The sequence below is a fragment of the Carica papaya genome, chromosome 6 (assembly GCF_054855325.1).
Source record: "Carica papaya isolate Zhongbai chromosome 6, ASM5485532v1, whole genome shotgun sequence".
NCBI classification, from domain to species: Eukaryota; Viridiplantae; Streptophyta; class Magnoliopsida; order Brassicales; family Caricaceae; genus Carica; species Carica papaya.
In genome coordinates, this window is record NC_142314.1 from 534,990 (window position 1) to 561,627 (window position 26,638).

Sequence of the window (26,638 nt, forward strand, 5' to 3'; positions counted from 1 at the left end):
AGTTTTCAAAAGTTACAATCAACCAGTGAAAACAGTGGCTCGTATAATTAAATATTATAAGCTAAAATTTACGCTAACAACGCAAAGTGTTTGTTCGAGTCATTTTACTTGGAATTTATTTTGTATATCTAATCTCTCATCCTCTAAATATTTCGAACTCTTAACAACATATTTACTTGGTGGAATTTTATCGTCATAACATTCATTTAATAATTCGTACCGTCCTTACCATTTAAATGTGCAATGGTTAAAATTCCTATCTTCCTATCAAAGTGGCTTCAGTGGTACCTTTCCTCAATGGAGTTCACAGCCATAAAAAAGGAACAATCTCCAAGTTGACCAACCTCTTCTTGAAGAAACTTCCAAGTCACTGAGCCCCCCAGCTTCATTCCCAGCAAAGAAAACCACAGTGCTCTGCCCATCGACCTAAATTCAAGAGGAAAAAGTATTAAGTAAAGACAAATATTATGATGTAAGAATATCACTATGCCTCGAGATGATCCTCATACAATTTTATAGTTATTCTGTAAATTCTTTTGCAAGTTGGTTGATGTTGTACAATAACATAACGTTACATAAAGTTACTGATTACTACGAGTTATTAGAAAAAAAAAAATAGCGCAAATATACAACAACTCACAATTTGAGAAGCTACAAATTATAAGATAGATCCCACGCAGTCTGCAAGGTGATTGATATCCTTAGTTTTGACAGTATCTAAAAGAAGAAAACAGTTCTTGTAAACATAGCATCTGAGTACTGTAGAACACCGTGGACTCACCAACAAACTGACGTGTGTTTCGGTCTTGACCTTATATTTCTTACTAGGACGACCAATTTAGGTCACCCTTGCATTCTCACAGTCAGACTATAACCAAATTTAATCTAACCCAAACAAATCTGGTCGTCCTAGTAAGAAACAGTAATTTAACATGTTTCCGACACAGTAATAGCCATTGCCAACACCAATTTACACCACAGAGTTACAGCAAATCCGGTCAATCACTCAAAACCACTAGCTACTAGCGGTCTTAATCTTCTTTGGACCACAAATATATAACATATTTTCCCCTATTATGCTATTAATGCTAAGCACTAGAGTAACTATGAGATGACAGCAAAGCATTGAAAGACTATATATTTCAAATACCTCTGCTTTAAGGACCTGGAATAACACACCATTCTCAGCCTCATCTCCCAATGCACGTCAGCTCCTAGAACTGCAGACTGAATTTGGAATTTGATCCGCAGCAGTTTATGATCTCATTTTCCATGCTAAAATGCCATACTAGGAATCCAGAAATCACAAGAAATGGGTTCCACTGATTATGAACTGATGATGCTAAAACTTTCTTATATCATTTCCAAATGGGTGGCATCCAGATTGGAAGTACTTTGCAAAACTTCGAAGTTTGAAGGCAACCGCGGAAGCCTCATGACGATTGCCAATGTAAACCAGCTTTAATCTGGCTTATTGTTATCCATCCTTGAATCACACAAGGGATTGCATGCAGAAATTTATCATGAGTGGTATTGGACAATGGCATGCACCTCAAAAACCCACCGGTTTCTTGAAAAGAGGCAAAAGCGAGCATGATCTGGTCGTCAATTTAAATGGCTCTTTCCTGGTCCCTAGTAAAGGTAAACATGCCTCATTTTGCATTGGACAACCAGGAAATCTGAAACCAAAAGCTAAGCTTTAGTTACGATGCAAAAGTTCCAGTGGCATACTTCCCATTAAAATGCTCCAGGTAAAAGTGAGTCAACATAGGAAGTAACTGAAATACTGGCAGCTTGCTCAACGCTCAATCCTCCATGATTCAAATCCAAGGTGTCCAACCTTCATACATGTTGCAAAGATTATCTACACTTGTGGCTTGCTTAAGTAGATAATCCACTTGCTCTGTTATACTAATTTCCCTGAAATGGCAGGGAGTAGTTAGTACAAAATTTACTTGAGCTTTCAGATTCTCAAGGAAAGTAGATACCTGTTGTCAGCAATATCATGACCATCTAATTTCATCTCAACACGCCTTAGAACTGACATTGCATAAGCATTTTTACCTACACACAAATAAAATTTTTATCTTCCAATACATTATCAGGCTAATAAAAAGTGAAAAGAGAAAAAATGCCCAGAAATCGTACAATCAAATAGGGTCAGAACGTTAAAACTGGCAGAAAATAATCACAGGGCAAAATACAACCAAAAGTGAAGAAATACAAACATTTCTACACTTACCTCTGGCAATTCGACTACTCATTTGTGTATTAGGACGAGAAGCCTCACTTTCAACCTCAATGTTACGCTTGTTAAATGAAGAGACTTCATCTTCACCCTTAAACTTCACCTCCAAGCTCTCATTCAAACGTTGTAAAGACTCACTAGGGACACTTGCAGCTTCATCCCGTGATTGTCCCCCATCTTTCAGATATTCTTTTGATTCGCTTGCAGATTTGATAGAACTGGTATCATTATTATTCATGGCCATTTGCATGGAGACCAAGTGCTCAGAGAGTGGGATTTTCTGGGTCCCAACTTGAGAGGATGGAACAGAAGTTTTATATGCTGTGCCGTCCTTTTGATCAGACCAAAGCTCTTCTCCCATCTCTGCTGGATCGTTGAAACTATCTACAAGACTTGCCTCAGTTGAACTAGTGCCAGATCCTGAACTGCTACTGTAGATGCTATCAGGTGGAGATATCCATCCTTTATCCCCCAGTGATAATCCAGCAGCAACACTTAGTAGATCTTGGGTTCCCTGACTGCCACTCGAGAGGCTTTCTTCCCTTTTTTCATCAAATTCAGAATCATCACCAACAAGATCTGACCTGGATATACCAATTCCTTGTGATTTTACTTCCTGGCTTTCACCTAGTCCTTCAAAAGCCTAGAGAGAGAGAAAGAGAAAGAGAATGAACTCAGGTGTTTCTATGCTCAGAGGGCAGTGCAAATATAGTAACTAATGGTTAATCTCAAAATGGGATTTTACTTTATGAAGATTTCCAGCATGGAGACTTGCAGTTCGGGCAAGCCTGGCCAACATTGAATGCAAGTCCTTGATGGCAAAGCAAAGTGGTGGTACCAAAGGCTTAAATTTCTGACAAGCCTCTCTAACTCTTGAAGAATATGACTGGTATATGGCTTGCCCGTGGATGGGAGATACTTCCATTCTAGTCTCCCTTTCTCTATCCATAGCTTCAGTCATAGCAGCAACATCCTTGGACAATACTGACTCAAGTGGAAGAAGTATTGCATTTGCCTGCTCATGAATTACAAAGTCAATAATAAATAGGTGATTCTAAAGCAAACCTGAACTCTAAAAATTTTGAAAAATGAATACTAATGCATGGACTCAACACATCCCCTGAACACCGCTTTATTAACACATGCAGTCAAGAAAAACACAGAAACAAAATTGCAGACAGGCAAGACCTTTGACAGCTCTTCCATAAGAGAATTATGTGTAGCAGAAGCTTCCTTCCCCAGACTGTGAACATCAGGCAGATCTTCAGTTATTGCAAGAACCTAAAGGAAGTAAAACAATATCAGCCACATTCAAATGCTAAAAAATTGGCAAAGAATGTAGTAAATTATTTTTGGTGAAGTCAAAATTATGATTCTTTATGTTAGACTAGAAGTAATTATTATTATTATTTTTTTTGGGGGGGTAGGGGAACGTTGCTGATGTTCCTTGCCCTTATTACTCAAAAGATTTCTTTTTGTGTTCTCCGATTGATATCAGCACCATTTAAATATTCCATCATTCTCATTATTTACTGGCAGAAACCTTCATATGCGAAGGTAAGAACAAGAATTAGAGTTCTTTTTTTATTCTTAGGAGAACTGAAAATAACACATTTGTAGACTCTCGTGTTTTCACAATCCCAACATGTTTAAGATTGTGTCAATTAGAAAGCCTAAGTTCACAAAATTGATTTCTGATTCCTCATTGATTAGGAAGGAACCAGATCCACATGAATGATTTGGATAGACCAAATAAACCAGAGCTGTGGTCAAGCTTGCATTTCTCAATGGAAACACAAAGGAGTTGGTACATTTGACCATCCACGCTTGGTGAAATGATGAAATATCAACTATGTGGAGCAGAATTCACAAATTAATCAGTAAGCTGTAGATGAACATAACAAAGAGCCTAAAACAGAGCAGATGGCAAAAACCTCAAGCATGGAAATGTTAAAACAAAATGATAAAAGGATAATTCAACACTTAATCCTACTGCCAACCATTAATTTAATGAAAGTAAAGAAAACATGCCAGAAAGAAATATACCCTGGAAATCCTTTTATCTTCCTTACTAAACAACAAATCCCTCAGTCGTGCATTGTGGCCTCTAAAATAGGATTGGATTACTGAATAACTTAGCGAAATTAATATAGTTTCTATAGACAGTCCAATACTGAACAAACAATTATTTCTTCTAGATGGAAGGAGATTCTTTTTGAAAAGTAATTTTGTGCCATCCGCTAGAGCTTGAAGAAGTAGTTTTGTGCCATCTGCTAGAGATTGAAGAATACTCAAAGGACAGACATATACAGGTCCATAAGTTGTTGTACCCCTGAAGAATACCCTTTCTAACCACACAACTACTAGTACACCTGTCAGTACTTAAAAAATAGTCGCGGGAAAATTTTCCACTTCCTAAGGGCTCATAAAACTAGAATCCTTGAATCTCCGAGTTTGGGAAAGAAAGTTGCGCATTTTTTTTTCAGGCAAATTTACTTATTTTTCTCTTGCCAAAATTGCTTATTATATGCTTCTTGGAACACGATTAGACCACAAGTATCTCCTAAATAAGAAAGAAATTGCAACAGAAGGGAAAAAATTGAAAGTAAACTGTCTACGCAGAGGAACTTTATTAGTGTTTCTTTCTCTTGTTTCCATGTGTAAACCTCTCATAACCCAGCTCCCAAAGATTTTGGGAATTTTATTGACATACTGACTGAACTGTAAATTTTTTGTACATGGACAGCACTCCCTTAGTAATAATATACCTTAGACTTGTTACTTCCCCAAAAAAAAAAAACAGCCTCCAAAGAGAAATACATAAGGCTTCTGAAAATTATCATTAGTTTGACTATTCTTGGTTCATATTGTCACTTCCCCTCTTAAAAGTGAGCTTGTCTACAAGTGCAAAAGCAAGATGCAGCAATACAAAAGGCTGAGTCCTTCCCATGAGTGCATCCACTGGCAACAATCCACAACCCAATAAAAAAGAATTTTTGGTAGAAGAGCTCCATGACAGTAGGCTCTTATACCAAAGTTATGGTCCCTACTTTAAGATCTTGTTATGGGATCAACCAGCATGGGCTTGTTAAAAGAATATCAATGACTTCCAAGAATTTGAAAGAATAAAAAAAAACATATCAGAACTATTGTCAGCATAACCTCTTCATTTCTTGCAAACTTAGTTTTACACATCAGACTAGGATAGTAATTGTTCCCTTAAACCAGGAATAGCCTATCCATTAACACAACCAAGACAAATTCAAATGCAAGAAACTGCCCAGCTAAAAGAAATAACAAAATATATAGCATAAAATGAGAAAACAAAAAATAACATATTAAACACCAAGCAGTTAGCAGCTTAGCTTAATTCTTCTTCTTCCTTCAGTCATCTTTGTCACATGGCACAACACTGGGCACATAACTCACGCCCACAGGTGCCATTCAAAAAAAAAAAAAAAGGTAAAAAGGAAAGCATATTGCTTCTTTTGGGATGCCATGGAGTTAAAATGAAGATCATTTTTTGTTAACAGGCATCGGTACCAAAATAATAGGTCTTCAGACTCTCAGCTAGAACCTTGTATATTTCATTAAAAAACAGGTAAAAAAAAAAAGGAGAGAAAGGCTTGATTCTGCCATTGTGCAAATCATACCTCTTCAAGCATGGAACCAGATTCAGAAGTCAAAGCAGTATGGCCTCTCGATACACGACTAAAAGCAGACAGCGCAATACTAGCTTCATATGCACACTGTCTCATTGCAAGTACAGTGCTCTGTAAGTCACCTGCAGAAGGTAAAGATCACTTAATCTCTAGTATGTAGTTATAGATATAAACACAACCACGATGTTTAGTGTTAAAAGAGAGTATGTAATTAGGTTAGAAGATATTAGAGTAAAATACACCTTATGTAATTTAATGTAATCAAAGGTCTATTTCATTCTCTATTTTAAAAAATTTGTATATATAGAATTGTAATATTCAATAAAATATACATTCAACCAATTTTTTACATATATCAGAAGTTTAGTTAAAGAAAAACCATATAATTTTTTCCAAATCTTATTTGGTTTTTATTGTCAAAATAAGAAAAACCCTAAAGAGGGGAGGCCAGCTAAGTCCAGCCGCCAACTACCACAGCAGCCGCCCGTCAGCAGTCTAGCTGGCCTTCATCGCCGGCGACAGCCAGAAAAAACTAAGCGGCAAGCCACGACTCCTGCAACCAGCCGCAAGACGCGCAATCCAGTCACATTTGCGGTCGTACAGTCCAGCCACACCTATCCCCTGCTGTGTGTTCGCCTCCAACCCATCTCCACCACAAGCTGGCCTTCAATACCGGCTCTTGCCACCAGAACCTCATGGCCATAAGCAGCCAGAAGGAATCACCCAGTCGCCTGCTGCCAGAACCGCATGCCTACGCCTGCACCTGCACAACCCTGTCCGGACAGCCTCGTCAAAATTCATGTCCAGCTGCTTCTACCATGTGCCAGCCCCCTAGGCCGCACACTGCAAGTTGTGTGCAGACTGAACTGTGACCCATCCTACTGCGTGCGTTTCTCTCCAGGTTCTGTCCTGCTCAGCCGCTGCAAATGGTGGTTATGTCCAGGCACATAGCCACATTATTTATTGGTAACATAGTTCCCATGACCTTTTATTTGGTCATAATTTCTCTACAACTCTTAAAAATATGTCAGAAGTTACATCTCAAAGTACATGAAGAAATTTCAACATAGGAAACCCTACCCAAAACAATACCAAACTTTAGTCAATCCAAGTTGCTTACTGCTTTACCAGGAATAACTAGTTGATTTGGTTGTAATTAATTTGGATCACTTTCAAGAGGTAACGAAAGCTCAGCCACCTCTTACGCACTGGATCAAAACTAGGTGATCCCGCCTTTGATGTATGGGATGAGAAAGACTTAATGATCATGACGTGGTTTTGGAACTCTGTGTTGCCAGAAATAAGTAAAATAGTTATGTTCTTTCAATAGCAAAAAGTGTGTGGGATGCAACCAGGAGAGTCGATTTTAAAGTTAAAATTCAGCGTAGATTTATGACTAGAAAGTCAAGACATAGTCCATAAAATAAGAAAACATGTCAGTTACAGAATATCCGAACATGTTAAAAGGTTGGTGGCAAGAATTAAATCAGTACTGGAGCCTTATAATGGACAACAACAAGGATGTAGTCCTCTTCAAACATTTTCTAAATAAAGATTGGATCTATCAGTTCCTGATAGGACTCGGCCAGAATTTTGATCAAGGGTTCAAATCTTTGGTAAATGCGAAATGTTATCACTAAATGAGATAATTACATGTTATCAATATCAGAATCCAGGAAAGATAATTGGATTTGTTGAGCTTAGAAACGAATTGTACTACTTGATACACCTAGTGGACCTCTCTCCGCTATTTCTACCAACCCTAACCACAAGTTTTGACTTTACCACAAGAAGCTTGGCCATCCATCATTTCCATTTTAAAGGTTATGTTTCATTTGTTATTTATGAGAATTTAGATTGCGACATATGCATTTTAGCCAAACATAAGCATGTACAATTAAAGAAGTATACTTCTATTTTCTGTAATCCATAGTGATGCTTGGGAGTCATCCCACATTCCTAATAGTTTTAGAAGTCGATGACTTGTATCATTTATTAATGATTATACTAGGGTTATATGATTTTTCTTACTCAAATCCAAATAAGATGTTAACCACATAATACCTAGTTTTGCAAGATGATAAAAACCCAATTTGGAATCCACATAAAATGATTTCACATTGATTACGCCCGAAAAATTTTTTTAACCACACAATCTCTTCATTTTTCTATCAAGAAGGGATTATTCATAAATCATCTTGTGTTTACGCTCCACAAGAAAACAGTATGATAGAATGTAAGAATGATTACCTTTTTACAACCACTAGAGTGTTTCTATTCCAGAACCATGTCGCAAAACAATATTGAGGTGAAACCATCCTTACCTCCACATGATTTATTAATTGTTTACCCTCGAGTGCGCTAGAATTCAAAATTCCTTTAAAAACCATTTCCAAATTCCATTTAGAAATAAGTGTCACAAACCATTCGGTCCCATGAATATTTAGATGCGTCATCTATGCTCACATTCATTCACATCATAGAGGAAACTTTAACATATAAGTTTTATTATGTGTGTTTGTTGGATATTTCTATCAAAAGGAGTATAAGTGTTACAATCTGCCTACACAAAAAATTATGTGATTGCAGATGCCATATTTGTTGCAGAAGACTCATATTTTTTTTAATCTTATCTTTGAGAGGGGCCTATATTTGAAGAAAGAAAACCGAGTTTTTCACTCTATTACTCTTACCATACTCAACCATCAGTACAAGAAAACCCACAAAAACCACAAGAGAACCCACTCACTCAAGAAATTATACCTGACTCCAAATTCACTAGGTATATACAAGAAGGAATAATTTTTTTTTCTGAAATAATACGAGGAGCAAGAATCTGAATTTTGAATCGAAACAGGTTCAAGAATTCGACACAAATTCTAAGACTAAAGCAATCTATGAAAGCCTTATACAATTTGATAATGATATACTCATTGCAACTTATAAAGGAAACAGGACATGCACTAAATATTCATTTTATTCTATCTCATAGTTCATATTATAAGATAAATGTTCACAATCCCACAAAAATTTTCTTAAAAGTTTGAATATTGGGTCTATCCTTAACTCTGTCTTTGTCTATCCTTAAATTATCTTTGAGACATTATTCTATGAAAAATAGAAAAATGCTATGAATGTTGAAACGTAACCATTAAAGAAAAATTAGATGTAGGAAGGGGTCGACTTATCTAAATGAAGAAGCATATGGGTTACAAGTGGGTGTTCACAATAAAATTAAGGTAGACGAAACAATCGAAAAATATAAGATAAAATTGTGACAAAAGGATATACCTAAACCAAAATATAGATTATTGAGAGACATTCTCACTAGGAGCTAAGATGAACACATAGTGCGAATCTTGCTATTCTTAACTACTCATTTTGATTGACAACTGCAATGATTTAATGTAAATAATGTATTTCGACTTGGAGATCTGCGAGAAAAAATCTATATAGAGATTCTACCAAAATTTGACAGAGGGACATGATTACATAAAATTTGTAATTTGAATAAGACGTTCTATGGACTCAAGTAATCATCTAAAGTATTATTTCATAGATTTGCAGGGGTGATTATAGACTTGAGATACAAGCAAGCTCAAAGAGATCACAATCTGTTTATCAAGTATTTTGATATAACCGGAGTTACCACTTTCTTAATACATGTCGATGATATCATTGTAACAGGAGATGATGAACGCGAAAAATTAATGTTCAATAAATGCTTGGTTAGAAAATTCAAAATCAAGAAGATAGGTAAGTTGAAATACTTTCTGCAAATTGAAATTCACTCAAAATCAAGGATCTTCATCTCCTAATAGAAATACATTCATGATTTGTTAAGATATATGGGCAGACTAGCATGTAAGCTAGCTAGTACTCATATCAATCCCAATCATAAACTGAGACTGGAAGAAGAAGATACACTAGTAGATAAGGAAATATATCATAAATTAGTAGGAAAACTAATGTACCTATCAAACACAAGCCTTGACATCGTCTATGCAGTAAGTTTTATAAGTTAGTCCATAGACTACTCTAAAGAAGTATGCTTACAAGCAGCATATAGAGTGTTGCATTACTTAAAAGGGTCACCTGAGAAATGGATCATGTTCTGAAAGAATAACACCTTCCTCCTAAAAGTCTAATGAATATAGACTACATAAGGTTAGTAATGGATAAAAGATCTACCAAAAGTTACTGTACCTTCCTTAGAGAAAACATAGTTACATAGAAGAGTAAGAAGGAAAATATATTTACAAGGTTGAGTTGTAGAATCAAAATTCTGATCAATAACTCATAGGATATGTGAATTATTATAACTAAAGAGAATTTTAAACGATATGAAAATTAAGTAGGGAAACTCCATTCACCTATACTGTGATACTAAATTGGACAAAAGCATGACCTGTAATCTAGTGCAACATGACAGAACCAAATATATTAAAGTTGAAAAGCATTTTATCACAAAAAAGCTAGACAATGGCTTAATATGTACCCATATACGCTGACCAACTCTCAGCTTGTAGACATGTTAACTAAAGGCAAGAGTAATCTAGCATTCTAGACTATTGCAAGTTGGTTATGAACAATATCTATTCCTAACTTCAATGACAATGTTAAAAAGAGAATATAATTAGGTTAAAAAACATTAGGATAAAATGTGCCTTATGTCATTAATGTAATTAATGGTCAATTTCTTTTTCTACTCTAGAAAATCTGTATATATAAAATTATAATATTCAATAAAATACACATTCAACCATTTCTCACACTTAGAAAGGATGGGTATGAATAGAAATTTAAGTGAGGAGACATTTATAAAGAAAGAGTGTCTTACCTGAAGCTGACTTTGCCTTAAGAGAGGCAATTGAGAGCTCATTAGTAGCAGAGCATAAGCCACTGGAAGCAGCTTCCATGTTGCTTTGTGCAAGCTTCCATTCTTGTTCAGTACCTAATATAAGAAGCAACATATTCTATCAAGTACATGGAACGTTAACCGGGATAAATTATTCACAATTAGTAGAGTAGAGCACTTACGTGTAAAAGAATGGTAAGTAACCTCCAATGTGGTCAATGCATTCAAATAAGCCTGCTGCCATGTCCTGCCAGCGCCACTAGTCTTCAATTCATAGATCTCTCCAGGAACATGGAAAATACCATCTCTTGATGCCTCAAACTCCAGTACAGACATGCAAACTTTGATAACATTTGATGCTTTTTCTCTAAATTCCCATAGCAATTGCCGCCGCCTCATTAAATGATCATGGAATTCAGAAGGAATCCCCAAACCCTTGGCTGAGGAATTTCCAGTCGTACTCGAATTGGGTCCACCACAAGCCCACCCCATTGCTCTCTCAAGCTGCCCTTCTGCTGCAAAAGACGTTCGTTCACAGGCTTGCATGCCCTCCAAAGACCCAGCTATTTTTGATATAGCAGATTGTATAGTTTCCAGAAGTTTAGGTCTACTGAGATTTAAAATAACAGGATACAAGTCCTCATCACTGGCAAAAAATTTCTGCAAGATAAACCTGGTGTTATGTAAGGGGCTTAAAATACCATCATGCATCCATTCCATCTGGACAATCTCAAGGGAAGTCCTACGAAGAGCCTCCCTAAGCTCATTCACTTGCCTTTTCATCAGAGAAGCTGCTGAAGTTGCTGATCTAGCAACTTCATGTGCATTGCAGTATTCCTCTAACATGAATTGAACCCTTTTTACAGCACTGAATTCCTTCCTCAATTGATCAACAATAAATTCCTTTGTTGTATCCGGCAGTTGCCTCAGGTGCTCATTTTCTTTATCTAGAGAAAACACTAATGCAGGAGCAACTCGTTCCTTCAGATAACGACTTACAAATTTCTCAAGCTGAATTTCAAGCTTTTGCTTAACAACATCAAAAAGCTGTTCAAACCCTAAATTTTGACCCAAGGATGATGCTTCATCATGTATGCATGAATCAAGAAAGAAATCCAAAACACCTATTTTCCAGATAAAGAATGCATGATTGTTGAGGAAGCTACTGAAATTCCATATATGCTCAGTTAATGATTGCCCAGAACTCATAACATCTACTAAGTCAGTAATCCCATCTGAGCAAGACACACTAGAACTGCCAAATGAGGCCAGTGTTCTATCCACTGATTCCAATTCAGAGAAAGGCTTCACTAACATTCCCAATAGTGCTTTGCTTCTTATAACATTAGGTTCTCCGAACTCTTCAGCATTGATTAGAGATTGAAATTGGCATTCGGAAGAAACCAGGGTACTTTTAATTTCAGCTTCCCTCTTTAGGAGATTAGAAATTTGTATCTCTCTCTGGCTCCAACTTTGGTGGAGCTGATCCAGTTGTGCCCTACAAGCTTCTTCCTGGGAGGCCAGTTCCTCAGCTTCTTCCCAGGATAAATTATCCCTACCTTTCATAGCAGCTTCTTCAAGAGCCAGTTGCTGCTCAGTTATGAGGCCAACCTTAACAAAGTAGTTCTGCTCTAGTTCGACGAGCGATGTCCTTTCTAATTTAACCTCGATGAGCTGCTCAAGTGCCATGTCTATTGACCCACGAATTTGTGAGATCAATCCAAATGCATCCATCACTTCTGATTTGAATGAAATAGCAGCTTTCATTATATCTGGCAGAACAACTTCGATCATTTGCTGAATCAAACTCTTACAAGAAAGTAAACTGCTTTTAAAGATTGAAGCCCAATTCCTTTCAGGATAAGATTTTGCATACTCTCTATCCACATCAATGCTAGATATGTGCCCGCAAATGCAATGCTGTAGTTCATTAATAAAGCCTGTTACTAGCATGCATTTCTCTACCTGCTCTTCAAACTCACTGAAAAGGCTTACATCAGACTGCAACCTACTGTTTCTGTCCCTTCCTGCACCATTAAATATGTCCAGTACCTTGTGCTTCACATGGTCATACACTGAACTTGAAGCTACATGCAGAACACCCAACACCTTCTTCTTCTTCTCTTCCAGCTCCCCTGGTAGTTTGGCATCCTTAGATGCATCGTAGTTTGATTGTCCAAATTCAGCATCATCTTTTCTTACAAGACCGGCAGATTGCATGTACTTCATGAAACCTGATAAGAGACGGTCCTTAGCTTTTGATTCAGTATCTGATCCAATTGAGTTGACTAGCTCCAAACACTCTTCTTCAACTCTCTCAATCTCTACTGTATACCTCTCTGCCTTAAGACAGAGATCATCATGATTGCATTTGACAGCAAGAAAATCACTATTTACTTTTGCAATCAGCTCAGTGGCCTGTCTTCTGGCAAGAGAGAGGATGTCAGGTGAAAGAGCATTTACAGATAGTTGCAGAACTTGTGCCCAGCCATGCACTGCACTGGTTGTAAGATAATTTAAAGGAAGAACTCTTTGCAAAGCCAAAGAATATGCTTTAAGGGAAGAAAATGCAGCAGAAAGTCCATTTTCCAATTCGGTGATTAGCTGAGAAACTTCCCTATCTATATCATTGCACTGTGCTTGTGTAGGCTCTGGAACTATAGTCAATGGAACTCCGGCCACTAGAACTGCAGATATAAGCGATATGGTATCCATGTTGTCGCTCACTTTTATGGAGACATTTATTTCTGGAATCAAATTGCTCCAGAGAGCATCAAGGATCCTACCATGCTGCTCTATCCAAGTAGTTGTTTCTTGAGCTTTGTCAGCTACAATGGCCTTTGCTTGAGCAAATTCTCTGGCCTGAATCTCAAAGGATGCACGAGTTTTTTCCGAATTGCAAGTAGCTTCTGCAACAATTGTCTTTGCAGATGTCTCATGCAGAAGAAGGTTAGACCTCTCTTGGTCAGCTCGATAATAAAGGGAGGAGGCAAGCTCATACTGATCTAGAACCTCAGAGAACCTCTGAAACATAAATTTTCAGTAAGAAAACCTTCCAGAAGAGAAAACACTTTAAACTGATAAGTAGACAAAAAGTACACAAGCAGTAACCTTCCTTACCTCAAGTGCAGTTTCAACAGCTGGTAAAGCAGCCAATAAAAGATCATGATGTTCCTAATCACAATAATCGAAATCAGCATTATTCATATGTCTAGATAGAAATAAAATAGAGAGTAAGAGATAAGACCATAAATTGGAAGCAAAACACTAGCCACAATGCCAACTTATGGATTATGACCAAAACAAATCACACAACATTACAGGTATCAGCCAACAGAAAGGAAAAATAAGTTCAAGATGAATTTTAATATGAGGACAACTCCAACTCATGGCACCATGAAGATTCAATTGTATTCCATACTTATTTTTAGAAGAATATACACATATATGATCTAAGGCTTCATGTTGATTAAATACCTGTAAGGGAACACGAATTTCTTGCACTCGTGATGCAAATAAACTCAAGCTAACTGCCAATTCCATGCCCTTTCTTTCCTCACCACCAATAGCTGCATCATCATGAAAATCTTCCCGTGTCCATTCTACAAGTGGATCCCACACAAACACTTGCAGTAACATCAGAAGTATGTCCTTGTTCTTCCTTAGAACCCCAACGACAGCTTCACAGTTAGCCCTAAAGGCACCTTCAACTCCAGTCAATCCTAAAGCAGCTTCAATCGTTTGGGTAAGGCGAAAAGGAACAATCTCGGGAACTTTTAGCCTTTGCCCTTTATCAAAGCAAACATTGTAATCGATATGTAGTACATCCCCACTGCAGAAGTCAATGAGAATGTTGTCTAAATGTCTGTCCCCAAGACCCAGAATATGGCCCACCATACTCATAGCTGCAACACTTCCAGAATACCTACAAGTGCAATGCAATCTACAATTCAAAATTCTTGGCAGGGAAAAGAATTTCGAATTTTTGGCAAAAGAAAGCAAGCTAATCAAGAATAACTACGCCTGATTGATAATGGACTCATTTGAGCTTTGTCAATTAGTTTTTAGCCAAAGCTAGGGCTCATTTCAAAGCTTGTTTCAACAGCTTCTGTACATTTTGAGTCAACTTTTAATATGTTTTCAAGTAGAATATTTAAATGTTTCTACTCTATTACAAGTATTTTGAAATATTATAAAATTAGTCCAGTGAAACTTGTGATAATTTTGGATAAGGGAAACACAAGTGACTGCAACTTTTAGAAGGTCATACTATCTTATTTATTTCAATAAAGAATAATGTGATATCAGTTCATTTTATGCAGACTCTGGTAGGTTCTGTCCTAACTTTTCAAGTTCCTTTAATTCCAGAAGAAAACAACTTCAGATTAAATTTAACCGATGTATATCATCCTTAACCTTCATCCAGGTTTCTCAAAAACAAACCCCAGAAGATCAAAGCCTAAGTGCACACTAATCCTTAAATTTCAGTTAGTCCCACTACTAGAACAGTGGAGTAGAAGGCATAAATGAGTTAGTCGCACTACTGGAACATCAATTCAATAACAGGATATTTTGAAGAGCTTTTCAACTTCTCTTAATTACCTCTTCAATTTTGAGCTGAAGGCTTTAAACCCTTCGCTAGCACACCAAAGTTCTTGGTGCAGAAGCTGTTTCGGGACTTCTTTCATAAGATCCAGTAGAACTTTCCGCTTTACTTCATGAGGCCAATCTCTTCGTGAAATAACCCTCTTTATGCCTTTCTCTTTCAATGCTGGTATAATTTTACCATAGAACATGTCACTTGGTCGGGGAACAGGAGGAGGAGCTGAATTGATCGTATTACCAGCACCTGAGGCTGGGAGTTGTGAAAGCTGGACACGATTTTGCCAAGACTTAAAGATGCTATATATACTTATCACATTATCCACCCATTGGATGAGACCAGCCCGACCACTAATTGGAGTCACAGAATAATAGCGAATGCCAAGTGAATGACAATGAGTTTCAGGAGATGTACGCAAAAAACTGTTTATAGCTTGCAGCAGCTGCATTATTCTTGCATCAAGGCGCAGATCCTCCCGCCCTTTCAAGAGATAAGTGTATTTTTTCCCATCTGAACCCAGTATAACAAGCTTCTTAGGTTTTGTTTTGGTTGATAAAATTGTCACCTGATCCAAGAAAGATGAAATTGTGACAATTCCCTGAAGAGTGGCAGCAAGACCCCCTTCGGATTCAGATAAGGAAACTTGCTTCTCCAGACCAGGCATTGGAACATCTGAAGATGATAATAGAGCAAGCTGTGGAGCAACTTCTCCTAAAGATATTGATGACTTTCTCTGATAAGATGCCAGGGATGCAGCAATGTTATCAAATGGGCGCCATACATCACCAAGTGCAGCAGCATACATAGGAGGGGTCTTAAAGGCCAGGATTGCGGATTTCAATTGTTCTTCATACTCTTGATGGAACCACATTTCATGAGGTGTTTCTGGTTTTCGAGAAGTTGAAGCTAGACGACGCTCTAAAGCCACAACAATGGGAGCCATCATGGCTGAATATTTGGCAGCACTTATCTTGTTCTTTTCAACCTGACTAAGAGTGGCATTCTCGGCAACCCGTGCCGCCTCCTCTTTTAGCACATTTATACGCCTCATTACATCTGAAAGAACATTTTGTGTAGATAATTCATAAGCCGTTAGCTCAAAACAAAGTAAATTAGCAAGGTAGCAAATGAAAAGAAACAGCAACCATATATTATAGTAGCAAGAAAAGCACTGGAAGTCATTGGCTTGCAACAATTTTTGTCGCAAGTTTTAAAGAGGTAGACTAATAACAAAAAATTTCCAAAACAAACTGCCATGTTAAACACACTGACCAATATTCAAGCATAGCAATATTTCATTACCATGTGATAGTCATGTCATAAGAAGTCAATGACATGGCTGCCACATGAATTAATATACGCCACTTAAAATCCTACCAATTTTTAAAAGATCCAAAAGTGACCTGTTGAAGACAATCTAATCCAGCTACTCTCTCCGCCTCTCAACCATACTTGTGCAAATATGCCCCAATTAATTTTTTCTCGAACTCTGTACATTTAATCCACGTGGCAGTCGTGTCATTGATTTTTTATGAATAGCAGCTATTTAGTGATGACTTATCTAATGATTTATCTATTTTAATTGATAAATTAACTAATGACCAATGTTAAAAAAAATAAAAGTCAGGAGCTTAATTGCAATAATTGAGAAGTTAGGAACCAAAGTGAAAAAAAGTGGAGAGTCAAGGACACTTTTGCAATCAGGCAGTTAAAAAATACTAAAATGCTAATGACAGAACAAGCTGCTGTTTTATTTTCATTAAAGCCCACATCAGATATTCATAGGAATAGTTACGATCGGAAAAGAGAGTAGGTACGTCAGGGGAGAACTAGCTGTCCTCCAAATATAAAGAAAAAAGGAAACAAAAGAGAAGAGAAAGTGGGTGCACTTGACAGACAATAGTCAGCCAATCACTATATAAATTTTGAATTTGTTCTAACCATAGCCTCAAGAAGATTTCAAAATCCAAGTTTAGGGTAAGTGGAGAGGCCCAGGCAGACAGCTGCTTGAGTCTTTGCTGGCATTCATCTGACATTTTTGGTTTTTCACAATTTAACTAATTCTCGGACTTTATTGCTATAAAGTGACGCCCAAAAATGCAAGTTGCAGTGGGATTTAAATTTTTCCTAACTAAGCTCTGGATTGTCTGTTTTTAATTTCAAGATCTAGAGCTCGACATCCCCTTCTAGGTAGAAGAAAGCAAGCCTGACTATTTTCACTTTGGAATTTTTTTATGTCAAAAAAGAATGTGTATACCCATTCAGCCATCAACGGATCTAGGTTTCCGTCAAATCTTGGAAAGTCAAGTTTTGAATACCTGGGGTCTATTCTACTACCACCATTGCCCTCTGTAGCACAATAGGTTGCTTGTAGCAATGTCAAAGAGCTTGCCTAATCCATGCTGGCACTATTAGTGGGAGAGATTGTTTGGTAAATCCTCGATATTGATGATGAGTTGCCCCGTCATTTATCAAAAGTGTGCCTGATCCTACTCCCTTAGGTGCAATCACATATGCGGTCCTCCTAGTAAAGCTTAAGGAAGGAATCAAAGTTCTAATGAAGATCTGAAGGGTTGCCATGAACCCCTCTTTTGTACCAGAATATTAGGTTCCCTATGAAGGGAAAAATCTTCCAGCAAGCGATGTATAGTCATTACAGAGCCTATGGCTGGGCCTGTTTGAGAGAACCTACAATGTCTAAGGGATAATTACTAACATCTTGACCAACTCCTCACTGTAGAGTTCTAATATAACTTAAAAATTAGAAGATTACTCTATAGGGAATTCTAATGTGAATTCCTCTGGTACATCTGACTAAAATCCTAACGGAAGACAGAAATCAACCAGTCCTCTGTGGTTTGTGGCTTTTCGTCCAACTTGAACTTCTTGTGGGTCCCTGGGGATAGACTTAACTGGTAAACCAATCTTGAGTTAAGCAAATAACAGAAAGTACAATATACTATCTAACAGACTGTAGGCTATTGCCAAACAGTTAAACTAGGATAAAGTTCACTACTATTTATACATCTCTGATCAGGAAAAAATATATGGAATAAAATGAATCAAGACAATAGTCTCATAGTAAGCTGAGTTTTACCCATGTGAAGATCTTGAAGTGTGCTGAGCCATAGTTCCTCCCAAAGGACAGTTACATTTTCAAGCTCATTTATCATCAGCTGTACATCCTGAATTAATCTTGGGTAAAGTCCTCTCTGCAAATGATAGACTAACGCCTAAGCCAACTCATCGGTCAATTTAACCAAGCAACTTACTGTTCAAATTAACTTTCAGGAAAATTAAGTCGCTTCGCAAAAAATTTACCAACAATAAGCTAAGATGATAATCAAAGACAATATATACAAGAACAGAATTCTTTATGCATCATATGGTGCAGATGACTGACCTACGCTAAAACTACCATCTCATCTATGTCTCTAAATATGGAATCATTCGATCTTAATTCATAACATAATTCTCAACTTCCAGTTAATTAACCACGAGTATTAACAACAGTAAGAGGTCTACTGAGCATTTGCAGCATTACACAACAACAGATTTAAGCTCCTTGATGTCAAGGCTTACAAATGATGTAAATGTAGGATCAAACACATCAATTTTGTTAAAGTGTGTAATACAAACATATTCCAGGACAAGTGGAATTCTTAAGGACTCCAGTACAGCAGTGTTGGAGCAAAACTGTTAGAAATGCAAAACAACAAATGTATTATAATATCTCTTCAGTATATAAATATGCAAAATAGAACCTCAGCCATGAAACTAATAATTCCTGCAACAGAAACACATTTACAACCCAACTGGTTTATATTGTGGAAAAGATATTAAAAAAAAAAATTTGTACAAGAAATTTATGATTATTTTATGCATATAACTCCACCAATGACAGATTGTTCTTTTCTAACTAAAAGGACCATAGAACAGAATAAGCAAAGACTTTTCATTACCACGCAATCTAATATATGCAAAAGCTCCTCCGAAGGCTTCTCATCGCAGGCATTAATATCAACCAGTGTTGGGTAAACTATAGACCAAGGAGAGAGCTTAGCCAACATCATCAGCAAGCCTTCTAATTGCTTCCGGACCACCTGCTCAGGATGAGAACTCAACCGAGCAAACAACTGAGGTGTCACTTCCTATAAAAAGTTGTACCAACCATGTCACAACTTATTTGCAGCCAAGAATAAAAAATTTAAGAAAAGCTTCTCACCTGCCATGGCAATAAAGGAACTGTTGAAAGAGCAGGTTCAAGTGTATCTTTTAATTCTACTCCATAATTGAGAAGAATGTGTAAGACATACAGTGTAGCTCTTAAGGCATAGCTTTCAGCTTTTCGTTTTAGTGACTCGTGATCAGTATGAGAAAAGTGACAATTGTTCAAGGAATATGAAAGGTACCGTGTGAAACCAAGAGCAGCATGCCCGAAAAGTGACACTCTTCTCCTTCTCAAAGACCACCAGACATCAACTAACTTATCAATTACAGGTGTTATATCAGTATTTTCAACTGCAATATTTGCATGGTGGAAGGAACTATGCAGCTGAGAAGCTAAAGTAGCAGAAAGACATCCACCAGTGAAGTTTTCCACACCAGGCACCCCAGCTGCAGCTTCGAGTATCTCCACCACTTGCGGCACCAATGCCTCTCCCTTGGTTTTATCTCTTACATGTTCTCTAGAATCAAGGCAGATCCGCTCCTCTTCCCCTTCATCATTCAGATCGTTTAAGCCATTCTCATTCCTGACAAGCTGCAAAACGACGGATGCCACAGTTTTGAACTCATCTTCAGTCAACTTGAATCTTTCGGGTTTGAGTTCCGGTACAAGCATAGAAGAAAAAGAACATGAGAGGAGGACATTTTCCTGTGGTGTAACAAGGCAGTTTGTGGCTTGCTTGAAACACCAAGCAGCATAGGAAATCCATGATTTGCCCATCTCAGAGCAAAGTTGGGTGGCCAATTTTGTAACCATGCCAATTAGTTCCTCAATAATGAGGCCTCCAGTTAGTTTACAGCTCCTGTTTTCATTATCAACAGAGGATCTACCATTAGCAATAGAAGAGACACCATCGATGTTAAGATCTGCTGACATCTTGATAACAACATTTTCCAAAGTCATATCACGATAATCTTGTCTCAGCCAATTTGAGAGTTTCAAACATGCTTTTGCCTTCAAAATTCTATCAGAAGCATCCAAAGCTATTGATGCTGAAGAAACCATGGAAGGATTTATAAATGACCAAAGACTTGAAAAAGCATCTTCATACTTGTTCTCAGCGTGCATCAACAAGATGTCCTCGTATTGCAAGTTTGAGATAAGAAAATAATGGCATTTCTCCTCAGAGAAACTCATCACATGATCTTTGAGATAGTTTTTTAGGCGTTTGGCTAAGAAAATATTTCCTTGTTTACGGGTCAATCTCAACACATCCATACAGAGCTTTAAAGTGACTGGAGACTTTGGAGAAATGGTTTGATAAACACGAAGAACTTTCAACCATGGGCTACAATCTTGATGGACTCTATTAATTGGAGTCTGCGATGACTGAATACATGAACTTAAAATTGTTTGACCTAGTTCTGATTTGGCTTCATTGCCTCTAAGCCCAAGTCCTTCTTCAAATGCAAAGATGCAGTGCAACTGGGTCGCATAGGGTGTTGCCTCAGTTAACCCATCAAGTGATATAACAGACAACATTTCATCCAGCATTGACTTTGCCTTCTGTAAATCATGTGGTACTTTTTCAGTTTTTCCCTCATTATGTAAAAGCAATGCCTGTAAAAGCATCTGCTCACTCCTTTGTAAAGCCAATTTGGGGTCAAGTGTAAGTTCACCGCTAGTTTTTGGTGTCAAATCCAGACATGCCCATGCCGCTTGAAAATCACCCTCATCAAAACATGCCAAAGCCTGAATTGCATTTATTTCATTACCAGCTGTTGTTAAAGCACCAGAATAACTTTTTCCTGCATGCCTAGCACGGAGCATTTGCAACTCAGATAGCCATACTTCTAGAGACTTCCAGTCACATAAAGCTGTATAGCTCTCAATGATTCGTGCAATGGCAAACTGCACACCATCAGAACCCATAGAACTGAGTGAATCCTCATTCTGTAACAAGTGAGCAAAATAAGCGGCAGCCTTCTCATAATGGCCTTCTGCCTGATATACCATCCCAGTTATCCATGAAAATGGTCCTGAAAGCCCACTACTATTCTTCAGGGAGATTTCATCCATAAACAGGGAAGAGAAAGTCATTGAAACCCACTTTTGTAGACCCATCAAAGCTTCAGACTGATGATTCCTACACAATGCTAATGACATGTGACGTAAAATCCTCAAGATATCTCCAGAAAATCTACCTCTGATATTCTGGATGTTCTCTGTTACCTGTGCCCTAGACTTGTCCTTCAAAGATGAGGCCACAAGATTTCTAAGTTCCTGTAATCGTAAAGTACAGTACTGAATTGTAGCATCATGACATTGCAGTACTAAACCAGCATTCATCATTGGCTCGCATATACGAGAAAACCACTCTTCACATACTTTCTTGTTTGCCCGAAAGAACAAGGAGCTCTGTCGAGGAGCAGATGGTAAAACCGCAGATCCCTCGTATGCATTGTATACATTTTTCTTCAGAGCCTCTACAAAATCCAAAAGCAACCTCATTGGTAACAAGTGTGCACCAGAAGAACCTATTATATTCAAGCTTCCATCAGTTTGCTCACTATCAAGCTGTAGTAAGTGTGCAATGTCCAAGAGCATTCGCTCTAAGGCTGCAAAAGTTTGGGCAGGCCCACCAAGATTAGTCCGAAGGCGTGCAGAAATACAATATCTAGCGGCTTCATGCACAGCCCACCAAGCGCCAGCCATATTGTTCACCAAGCAAATTCTTTCAAGAACTTTTTCATCCACTTTTATATCCAACCATATGCCACTGGAACCGAAATTTCCAGCTTCTTCAACTTGACCAAAGGCATTGTCATTTGAATGCCAACTGGTCTGTACGATTCGTTGAATCCAAGCAGAAAGTGGAACTCTCCATCTTTGTGAAATATAACTCAGAACAGAAAAAAATTGTTGCGAGTGAAATTGCTGCTGCAGCTGCTTAAGGGCAAATACTTGCTTCCAGTACAAATTAGAATTGTTTCCTAGCATAAGGACACTCGGCCTGCAAGTGGTAATTGTTCCATGGTCACACAAACCACCTACATACATTGCAGCAGGTAATACATGAGAAAGCAGCCCAACAAATGCACTTCTTATATTGATATCTGGATCACCAAGCTTTTCTATGACTACTTCAGCAATGGGATAAAAAAATGTGGGATGTATCAACCTGGCTTGCAGAAGCAATTCCAAGACCAATGCAGCATGTGACCTCACTTTTGGTTCCCTATCAAATGCAACATCCAAAATTGAAAAGAACACATTTCCAACAACATCAATATATGTGAATGCTTCATAAAAGTGAATGCCTGCATCTGAACTCTCATAAGTAGAAATAAGAGTCTCGCAAAATCTTTGGATCCACTGTAGGGATACTATTTTAACTGCTAGAGGAGAAGATACATTAAGTGCTTTGACTAGGATCAAGCTGTACTTCCTTATATGCTCAACAATGGGAGCTAAAACCCCATCCCGGACACTCTTGCCATTAAGAACCTCCTCAGCAGCAACATGTATACGATCTTTAGTTTTACTCTGGTCTCTTGTGGCACACTTATTCAAGAACTCAACCGCTGATAGCCTGTCCACTGCCCTGATAACATTAACTTGTAACTCCACGCATGACTGAAATGGTGATTCAAAAGGATTGAGTTTCTCCATAATAAAAGATCCCAATTTTTCTGACCTCTTAATATACAAGGCAGATATTTCCGGTTGGCCAATCAAACTGCCACTTCCACTCAATGACAGAGAACTTAACAGAACTTTCAAATCAAATTTGATTAATGCAAACAATTCATGTTTTGAGTAAAATTTGGAGCTAATGATATTGTTAGTCTCATCTTCGTGACCTAATATTTTCCCAAGCATTCCTTTTAATAGCTCCAGCTCCTCGTTTAACAAGCTTATTGCCTGCTGAACAATTTCATTATTCCCATGTTGAAGCAAGAAAATGTAAGTGGCAGCAGAACTTGCTGTGACTAAATGATTTGGATGTAACCGCAGTTGAGATATTGGTGAATCGAAATGAAGTATTTTCTGCACCGATAATGGAAGAAGTCCAAGCATTTGCAGGGATAATAACTGCAGATTAGTCTTCAAAACACCGTGAACTTGAAAAGAGGTAAGTTTTCCAGATCCTACAGGTTGAATTGAGCTGTCCTTCAGACTTTGGAATAAGATGTCAACAGTGAGTGGATAAAAGGTGGAAAACCTTTCACCCAATATTTCGGCTAAAAGAGTCAAGCATTTCCATGAATCCTCAATCCATTTTGACCAGCCAAACTTCCTTCCGACAATAGATAAACATCCCAACAATAGGGGAAGCATGTTAATAAGGGGTTCACTTATTTGTTCAAGCATATTCATTTCAAGCAATCCAGAGGCAGTGGATTGTAGAACTGTTGAAAAACAAGAAAGCAAGGCAAGCAATCTCCTAAATTGTTGTGGGGTTCCAGGACTACCATCTTGAACCAGTACATCCATGTCACCCAGGAACTTAGACAATAATTCTAGAGAGAACTGTAGTTCATTGACCCAATGCTTCTGGAATTGCAAGAAGCTGTCCATAATAACTCGTCTATCAGATTCTCCAAGGTCTGGTACTAATGCCCACCCAAGGAGCAGATCAACAATGTCAAGAAAATGAGGATGGAAGAACCTAGAAAACTTCAAAGATATCAAAGATAGAACAGTCAAAAGCTGACATAACAAACTCATTGAAGTTCTCTCGTCCTCAAGAAGTTCTTGGCATGATTTGAGAATTGGTAAAGCATATCTTTCAATTCCATTTGCGTCTCCAATGCTAAGAAACTCACGTAGGCCTTCCAACGCCAGTTCTGTGGTTCCACCTCCAGCATTGACATGGCTAAGCAATGGCAAGGACCACCCAATAAACCGGTCAACCAAACTGCCGAGCATAACATGATTTTGTCTTCCACTTGAGCCTATCGGGATTGAACATACCACAGCACAAAGGGCGCCATATGCAGTAGCTGCAGACTGCCTCACTGAATATGACCTGAGCCAGAATTTTGAACAAATACATCAAGCTGTGGACATTGGATCACCTGGAATTGCCTTCCAAATTACAGAACATTTTTGTTCAACAATAGCTTTCTCTTTGGTCAATTAAAAAAATTCTTTGCTGACTCATTTTTAGTTTGTAATCCTTTAAAGTTTTAAGTGCATCATCACATGCTGTTATCATACGCCAGGTGGTTTTGGTTTTTCTATCATCTCCAAGCGAAAAACCAGAGTACAATTGAAAGATTTCACCAAATTAGCCCCATAACAAGGAAAAGATATGAGGTTTTGAAACTAAAGTAAAACAAAAACGAAAATGCACATGACAAATAATTCCGGCGATTGGTCTCAAAGTCAATACACCCTCAATATCCTTGCAAAGACAGGCCTAACTGTATTTTCTCATATTGCAAATTACCAGCAAAAAGTAATTACCATCGACTCGAATCCCTTAAAAACAAGTGTATCATCTTCAAATAATTTCATTAAAAAAAGAAACTGAACGGTGCAAGGGAATTATAAAACAAAATACGAAGCTACCGTAACAATCAATTAATCGCGCAATTAAATTAAACAGTCTATTCGGGTCTCCATTTCTGAAATTTCACCAAATTTAATCTTCCCAACTAATTACTTAGAAATAGAAACTCAGATTAGAGAGATGGGAGGAGGAATACTTGTCGGCGAGGAGTTGAGAGAAGCCTTGGGCTAGAAAAGAGGCAGAGTGAGCAACGAGGAGCGAGTTGGGAGGATAAAGAATCGCTCGATGGAGTGAGTTGATAGCGGTGAGTCGAGCCGAGTCAGCATCCTCCGAGTTAGCACCAGTTCCAGTCGTCACAGATGTTGGAGCTGAGATGGTTGCAGTATTAGTACTTGTCGTCGTCGTTGTCGTTGTTGTGGTAGCTGTTGCGGGGGAAGAAGATGGATGAGGAGTAGAATCGTCTTTGGGAAGAGCAACCGCGAGGAGAGCCGCTAGTTTCTGCTGCTGCTGGTGAATTCCTTGCATCATTCTTGTGCTTATGGCTGTGGCTTTTCATAGCTCTTCCGCTGCCTCTCTGCTTGCTTTTGCTCCCTCACATGAAGCGTCTTCTGCCAATCGGTGGTTCTTCTGCGAATGCAGTTTGAAAATCTAACCAACGTGCTCTTGATTTTCTTCATTTTTTCGTTGAAGAAACAACTTGTTTTTTCTTTTTAATTTAAAATTATATTTTAAAGAATCAAAATTAATTCCCACTTAATTTTTATTAAATAATAAAATGTTACATTATGATACACTTAAAAAAATTAATTTAATTATTATAAATTTTCACAATATATTTTATTAAATTAAATATTATAAATTAATTATTATCGATACATAATATATTCATAAAAATATCAATTTTATTAAAATTTAAACTGTAATTTATAATTTATTATGCACTTCTTTATGTGATTTATTATGCTTTTTTTAATTACATTAAATATAAACATTATATTAAATAATATTTAGCTCCTTTAATAATGATTTATAATATTTAAACTATTGCAATAAAGTCCTTATTTTGTTTACAATAAATTTTTATTAAATTGAATATAATTAAATTTTTATCATTTTTTTTACAATAAGTTATTTTGTTAAATTATTTATTAAATTCAATAATAATTTTTGTTGTTTTGCAATTAAATCTATAATGTTACTTTTTTAATTACTTTTTAAAATATTTAAATACAATATAAATTTTTTTTTTTACTTTTTCTTGAAAAATAAAAAAAAATTAACGTTTTAAAAAAATATAAATTAATTTTTATAAAAAAAACAAAAAATTAAATTATAATAAAACATTAAACTTCAAAACTAATTTAGTAATTTACTTTCGTTGATGCGAAATTATGGTCCAGCCAGTTTTTCCTTTTGAAACGCAAAGCCCATCCCCCAACGACACCGTTTAGGATAAAAGAAAAGGAAAATAGAAACCCTTTCCTCAGAGTCGGTTGGACGAGGGAAAAAGGATTGGAAAGCCAGGAGAAAGAAATCACAGAGAGAGAGAGTTCGAGTGGGATTTGGAGATCAAAGAGGCGA

At 37.3% G+C, this 26,638-nt stretch overlaps 1 protein-coding gene across 6 annotated transcripts; it reads right to left on the reverse strand.

The window, feature by feature from the left end:
- Positions 1-39: 39 nt before the first annotated feature.
- LOC110813659 (uncharacterized) lies at positions 40-25,744 on the reverse strand. 6 transcript variants are annotated; one of them, XM_088222250.1, is made up of 17 exons: positions 25,254-25,741; positions 19,597-24,571; positions 19,334-19,522; positions 18,469-18,583; positions 15,371-16,427; positions 14,246-14,693; positions 13,889-13,942; positions 10,951-13,792; positions 10,751-10,864; positions 5,902-6,032; positions 3,437-3,529; positions 2,994-3,263; positions 2,243-2,891; positions 1,989-2,064; positions 1,780-1,920; positions 1,151-1,679; positions 40-426 (listed from the first exon to the last, which is right to left on the reverse strand). In XM_088222250.1, exons 1-15 carry the CDS (start codon positions 25,583-25,585, stop codon positions 1,821-1,823), a joined length of 11,445 nt encoding a protein of 3,814 aa, XP_088078376.1. In that variant the 5' UTR covers positions 25,586-25,741; the 3' UTR covers positions 40-426; positions 1,151-1,679; positions 1,780-1,820. The 6 variants fall into 6 exon arrangements, with proteins under 6 accessions (XP_088078376.1, XP_088078377.1, XP_088078375.1 ...); XM_088222251.1 differs by adding an exon at positions 641-681 and having other exon boundaries at positions 1,151-1,920; XM_088222249.1 differs by adding an exon at positions 641-717 and having other exon boundaries at positions 1,151-1,920.
- Between the last annotated feature and the right edge of the window lie 894 nt (positions 25,745-26,638).

Coding starts and splice junctions, on each gene's coding strand:
- LOC110813659 (XM_088222250.1), bottom strand. CDS start 25,585: ATGATGCAAGGAATTCACCAGCAGCAGCAGAAACTAGCGGCTCTCCTC. Junction 18,584..19,333: donor TGCATATATTAGATTGCGTG/GTAATGAAAAGT, acceptor TATCATTTGCAG/AGAGGACTTTACCCAAGATT. Junction 10,865..10,950: donor TACTTACCATTCTTTTACAC/GTAAGTGCTCTA, acceptor TTCTTATATTAG/GTACTGAACAAGAATGGAAG.